General features: G+C 41.5%; 2 protein-coding genes across 4 annotated transcripts in view; one reads left to right on the top strand and one right to left on the bottom strand.

The window, feature by feature from the left end:
* Hpse2 (heparanase 2 (inactive)) overlaps window positions 1–6,899 on the bottom strand; it is a 627,972-nt gene that overhangs the window by 273,273 nt on the left and 347,800 nt on the right. The gene's annotated exons all lie outside the window — the stretch shown is intronic.
* On the top strand, window positions 5,086–5,783 carry LOC101981083 (profilin-1). Its single transcript, XM_005352314.3, has one exon. The coding sequence runs from the start codon at window positions 5,145–5,147 to the stop codon at window positions 5,565–5,567; it is 423 nt and encodes a 140-aa protein (XP_005352371.1). The 5' UTR covers window positions 5,086–5,144; the 3' UTR covers window positions 5,568–5,783.

The raw sequence follows: 6,899 nt of genomic DNA on the forward strand, positions 1-6,899 counted from the left end.
TCTCTCTCTCTCTCTCTGCAGTACTGGTAGGCTGCACTTACTGTCTCCTGCATAGTGAGTAAGTGATCACCCTAGCCCTGGCCAACATGTCTCTTGAAGAGAAGCAAAAAAAATCTAGTTTTCACCTTAACAGAAATCCTAACCTTCCTATGTTCGAGGAAGGGTGCATTCCTGAATGACATGCATTTGGGGCTTCTAGTGTTCTTTCCCCAGTGCAAGGCACAGCGTTGGAGGTCCTCTCTGAGTGGGAAATAAAATCCCCATGGCAAAGTTGGTATGCTGTACCAAAATCAACAGACTCCCTTCCACCCATTACTTTTGAAACAGGGAATGAGCCCCATTCTATAAACTAGCACAACTGAATAACTGTTAGGAAAAACTTGGCTTATACATCCAAGCCAATAAAGCAATATACTGATAGAGTGCATTAATAAGAACCTGCATCTTAAGCCCAGCTGGTGAGCAGCTGGATGGCAGCTGAGAGATCTGGGATTGTTCTCCAACAGATCTCAGAGACTTCACTCAAGGGCAGTGGTTCCCACATTTCAGTATGCATGGGAATCATCTAAAGTGATTGCTAAAGATGCTGGTTCCATGGCCAGGGGCCTAACAATTTTGAGCCAGAGGATCTGGGATAGGACCCAGAAATCTGCTTTTTAGTGAGCAGCCTCAGGTGATTCTGGGGTGGTAGAATCACATTTTGAGAAGCACTGCTCCCAGAGCTACTAATACCATCAGCATTCAAGACCTTTAGCAGCTGAAAAAGATAAATAAGCTTTCAACCAATCTTTCCACTTGGTTTTTGACAGCCGAGTCCAATCAACAGCTGGTAAATAAGTTAGATAATGACCAAGGATAGGTTTGATCCCTTGGGACAGAATGCTTAAAATCATTTGGGGACCTCTGTTTCTCCCCCATCAATAAGAGGGTTGGAAGGCAGCCATAGACTGGGCTGGAAATCCAGCTGGCACAAAAACTGGAAGACAATCCTCAGTGAGGCCTGGGTTCAATATCTAACTCCTAAACAGCTTGGCTGTCTGCCTGTGCTGTGCAGTCAATCTCCAATTGGTACAATGCTTTGATAACTTGAGAAGCATGGGTTAAATCTAGAAATTGTAAGGAACTCAGATAAAAGTCCCAAGACCTAAAGTTTAGTCCCAAAATGGCATAGAGGTTGGACGATATTTGGGAATGAGTTTAATTCTCGAATGGTAAGAGTTTTGGATGTCAGGAATGAGGTCTGGGTTCAATCTCTTGTCATTAAATAAGCCTGGAAGACCAGCCTAAAGTCTGGTTTCAATCGGCAGATGGTAAAGAGTTCAAATGACAACAATGGTTTCTAGGTTCAAGTGAAAGCTGGCAAACAGCTTGAAATAAGCTCAAGCTCTGGGTTCAATCTTGAAATGTTAAGGGTTTAGATAATTTTCATGAAGAATGAGTTCAGTTTCAAGGATTCTAAAAGTCTAGATGAGGTCGCTAAGAATCTACACAAGACCATTAGAGATCATTATAGTCATGATCCACATAGGAAAGGCTTTAGATAATGGCTGATCTTCTATCAGGAGTGCTGGTGCCCGGATAGCATTGCCCTGGTGCTATGGTTAGCTAATGTAGAAAGAAGCTAGAGTTCCAGCCACAGAGTAAGAAAAGTTGTATTCTAGTGCTAGGTCAGGAGCTAATCCTGTAAGAGAGTTATGTGACTTCCACACACACACACAGCTGTGGAGGATGGTGCAGCACCAGGAATGGGAATGTGATGTTTGGAATAGTGGGGCTCTTCTGCCAGGGCTTTTGCTGACAGGACGGCTGTTTTATATGACTTAGAGAGCAGATGTCTGAAAAGCACTGAAATCTATGATGTGTGGTCCTAAGTGGGATGACAGTTGGCATCACTGCATAAAATCTTGTTCTTACTTTTGCAGCTTCACTAATAATCTTTTTTTTTTTATTATTCTGACTTATCAAAAAACACTGTTTTCTGGAAACTTTTAAAAGCATTCTGAAATAGTCAAGAAGTAGGCCACTCTCCAAACACCTAACAATCTACGAAGCTCTTAGGGACAAGCATAAAACTAGATTCCTTGAGGAGAAAGCAAAATCTAAGTCATGACTATAAATGAGTGTTCTTCCTGAATATCCTTATTCTTGAACCTGGCAAAGGAAGGTTATTTTTAAAAATGGTTTATACCATAGATACGTATATCTATCATAGTGTCCTGTGCCTCTTAAATCTGTACATGCTCTGAGGGATACCTTTAAGGGATAACCATATTTAAGCCTGGAATATATTAAAATGTGTTTGGGACATGGCTGTTGTGATGATATAGCTAAAACTTGTCTGGCACAGTTTAAGAGATAACATTAAGTCACTTGTGGTAGGTATCACATAATTAACCTGAAGTTAAAACCACAGTCACGTCAGGTACTGTATGAAACATTACATGCACTAGTCTATTTAATACTTCATGCCACCCTATAAAGTTAGTGTTATTATTATTCTCATTTTATAGATGAGGAAACCAAGTCATAGGTGTTAAAGCATCAGTACATTTATCCCACCGCCTTTCCCAAAGATAACAGAACAACCACATACTCCAGACTCTGCAGTTGTTGAAATCATGTGATTTAATTTACCAATTGGAACCTGGAGCCTATAAATAGAAGTTACAAAACCCCTTTGAGCCTAGACTTTAAAAAACTGGGGATGCTCCTAACATTCTTTTTTATAGCCCTGACAATAGTAAGCTTGGAGACCAGTCTTAAGATGATGTAATAAGATTTAGGATATTGTATAACATGTCTCAGACTTTAAACAATAAATGAATCTCTTTTTCTTTCTTTTTTTTTCTTATTTTGGATTTTGGAGAGAGTTTCACTGTGTAGCTCTGGCTGTCCTTGAACTCTGTAGAATAGGCTGGCCTTGAACTCAGAGATCCACCTGCGTTTGTCTCTGCCTCCTGACTATTGGTATTAAAGGCATGTGCCACCACCACTTGGCTAGGAATAAATTTAAATTTTATAATGTATTTGGTAACCCTAAAATACTACAGACTAGATATGCATTATTATCTTAATACCACTAGGAAGGAAAAGTGCTCAAATAAATAATGACCCTCAAGTGAGTATAAAACTAGTCAATACATTTCCCCTGTATTCCAGAGATGCTGAAACATGATGAAATGCTAGGACTTAGCTTCACCAGTATCAGCACTTAGAGGGGAACTGCAAGAGGTCCCAACACATTAAAGATAGGGCAATAAAAGCTTTAAAAAAGGAAAACAACCACAATTGACTGGAATTCATGAAAAATATTTAGTTCCCCCAATTCATATTGATACCTTAAAAAAATGGTCAGCTCTGAATGATAACAGAAAGTCAATTCAGTATCTTTAGTAAAAAGAGTCAATCATTTATGTCATCTTCCCTATGCTAACTGTACCAATGAATAACCAGTAAATGAGGGGGAGGACATGTTTCTACATTTATTATATTCAATAAATTAGAAAATAAAATTCCTGCACTAGACCCATCCAGAGAAAATCAAAGCAGAGTTGTCTCATAAAAACAAACAAACAAACAAACAAACAGGTTGCAAGACGCAAGAAACAAAATTTGAACTGACTGACCAGCAACAATCTTTTGGCTGTATAGCTTTCAAAGTGCCAGAAGGTACTATCTGCCTGGTGGTCAAAGACATAAGTGATCCTACCCACTTGTATACTATAATATCAACCTGCCAGGCAAGACGTGCCCACTGGTGCAATAGTGACATGACATGGTGGGGGGTAACCAACAGCTTTCTGATTGAATTACCTACTCAACAGAAAGGCAACTCATGCTTGACACTGAAAATTTGTTTTAGAAAAAAAAACATGCTTGGGAGATTATTGGTCCTCATGAGGAACCCACTGCTGTTTTCCTAAACAGTCATATTATCAAAATGCCTTCTAAATAATTGTTTTTAAACAGTTGTACAGCACTCATACTTGGTGAAAAGATTCTTGAACATTAGAAAGTGGTTAATGCAGAAACTCAGCTGGTCCAAGTGCTGAGAACAAGTGACTGTAAGAGTTCAGCTATAGACAGGACGTCTATGCCGATCCCCTTCCCTACATGTCTCATCCAACAGGGGCAGAAAGGATGGAAGAGCCAGAGGACGGAAGGGAGTGCTGTGAAATGCTGTCTTCTGGACATGGAGTACCTGCTGCACACATGAGCTCACAGAAGCTCTGGTTATCTGCCCATCATAGCAAAAGGGTTAACAAGCTACAATTCTGGAACAGATGAGAAAGGCTACTGAGGCCCCAGCGTTAGGTGAGAAGCTATAGGCAGGCAATGGCAGCAATGAGGGTGGGAGACAAACACATTTTTTTGGAGATATGGTTACTGGCAGAATCTTTTTCCTTCTTCAGACTGTTGAAGCTCATCATTCAAAGCCATAGCGGGATCTGGAACTCTTGTTCTGTTTCCCTATTTACATATGTGCTCTTCTGCAGTAGACTGATGCAATGCAAGTTCTGAAGAAAAACGATGAATCTGGTTGGGGAGGTCTCCTTGACTATCCCAGGGTCATACACACTTAAATGTGGATCCTAATTAAAATCTGTGGAATTCTAAGCCAGATACAGACACTCATATACTTTGCTCTCCTCCTCTAGCCCTTAACAATAGCCTATCAATCTATGCCCTTTTCTAACAAACCAGTTTGATCTGGTTTGCAAGTTTCTTTTATTTATAATAAATTAATCAGTAATAAAGGGTGATGGTCATTGGCTATTAATTCAGCAATGTGTTTGAAATCTACTATATTTTTAAAAGCTAAAACAGTTTTGGGTTTTATTTGTTTGGATTTGTTTTTCGAGACAGGGTTTCTCAGTATAGCTTTGGAGTCTGTTCTGGAGACCAGACTGACCTTAAACTCATAGAAATCTGCCTGCCTCTCTCCCAAGTGCTGGGATTAAAAGTGTGCAACACCACCACCTGGCTCAATAAAACAGTTTAAAAATGTGTATTAGGCACAGCTAACAGAGCCGCTTTCCGGAAGGCAGCGCGTGCCCCGAGCTCTCTGCCTCCCCCCGCCCGCCAGCCCGAGCCCAGCCCGCGGCCCCAGCAGCAGCCCGCAGAGCAGCCCCAGCAGCAGCGCCATGGCCGGGTGGAACGCCTACATCGACAGCCTCATGGCGGACGGGACCTGTCAGGACGCGGCCATCGTAGGCTACAAGGACTCGCCCTCCGTCTGGGCCGCCGTCCCCGGGAAGACCTTCGTTAGCATTACGCCAGCTGAGGTTGGTGTCCTGGTAGGCAAAGACCGGTCAAGTTTTTTCGTGAATGGGTTGACACTTGGGGGCCAGAAATGTTCTGTGATCCGGGACTCACTGCTGCAGGATGGGGAATTTACAATGGATCTTCGTACCAAGAGCACCGGAGGAGCCCCCACCTTCAATGTCACTGTCACCATGACTGCCAAGACGCTAGTCCTGCTGATGGGCAAAGAAGGTGTCCACGGTGGTTTGATCAACAAGAAATGTTATGAAATGGCCTCCCACCTGCGGCGTTCCCAGTACTGACCTCATCTGTCCCCTCCCCCACCGCTCCCTTCAGCTTTTGCACCCTTTCTTTCCATACACACACACATACCATTATTTTTTGGGCCATTACCCCATTTCCCTTATTGCTGCCAAAACCACATGGGCCGGGGGCTGGGGCTGGACAGACAGATACCTCCCCTTACCCATACCCCCTCCTGTGTGTGTTTGGAAAAAAATTGTTTTTTTTTTTTCTGAATAAAATAGATTCTACTAAAAAAAAATAAAAAAAAATAAAAATGTGTATTAGTTACTCTTCTGTTGCTATGAAGAGATACCATGACCAAGGCAACTCTTATTAAAGAAAACAATTTGGAACTTTTTTGCAGTTTCATAGGATTAGTCCATAACCATCATGGTGGGAAGCAGACAGGCTTGATTTTGGGACAGCAGCTGAGCATTTTATATCTGATCTGCAGACACTAAGCAGAGCGGGAGACACAGAAAGAGAGCCTAGTATGGGCTTTTGAAACATCAAAGCTCACCATCAGTGACACAAGACCATGTCCTCCTCCGACAAGGCGACACCTATTCCAAACAGTTCAACCAACTGGGGCCCAAGCATTTAAATATATATGTTCATGCGGTCATTCTCATTTAAACCACCACAATGGGAGATAAACAACTCAAAATAACATTTTAATAATTGTATTAAAAGGAATTAAACTCAGAAGAGCAATGGAGAAAAAGTGAAACAAGGAGGGAGAAAGAGAAGACATGCTATCAAGAGTTCTAATATGGTGTAAAGTGTCAGAATTGTCAGGATATCAGAGCTAAGGAGAGGTAAACATTAAGAGGCTCATTACAAGATGTGTGCAAACATGGATGCCAGTCTGTAGCATCGGCCATCACAGAATAGTGGCTACTACTTCAGGGGAGAGAGGAAACTGGATCTAGTAGGAACACAGAGGAACAAGCACAGGCTAAAACTTCTACACAAAACCATAATTATTCCCTTGGAAAGCCTTAAATCTGTTTTGAAAGGTTGTCAACAGACAGAATCAGGCCCACCCGTATCATGCTAAAATCGTAGAATTGAACCATATCTACAAATACCTTCATAGTAATACCTGGATTAGTATACAAATAAAGAGCTTGAAACTTTAGCTTTGTGAAACCAACACGTTAAAAACATCTTCAATCCATGGTGGTCTGATAAAACGCAGGAGGTTACGAATATTTTTTTATAACTGTGTTTGTTTGCTTTGTTACCGACTATGTGGTCGATTTTTGAGAAGGTTCCATGAGCTGCAGAGAAGAAGGTATATTCTTTCCTATTTGGGTGGAATGTTCTATAGATGTCTGTTAAGTCCA

The sequence above is a fragment of the Microtus ochrogaster genome, chromosome 8 (assembly GCF_000317375.1).
Source record: "Microtus ochrogaster isolate Prairie Vole_2 chromosome 8, MicOch1.0, whole genome shotgun sequence".
Classification (NCBI taxonomy): Eukaryota; Metazoa; Chordata; class Mammalia; order Rodentia; family Cricetidae; genus Microtus; species Microtus ochrogaster.

What these genes read in the sequence shown, in the direction of transcription:
- LOC101981083 (XM_005352314.3), top strand. Translation starts at nt 5,145, where the DNA reads ATGGCCGGGTGGAACGCCTACATCGACAGCCTCATGGCGGACGGGACC.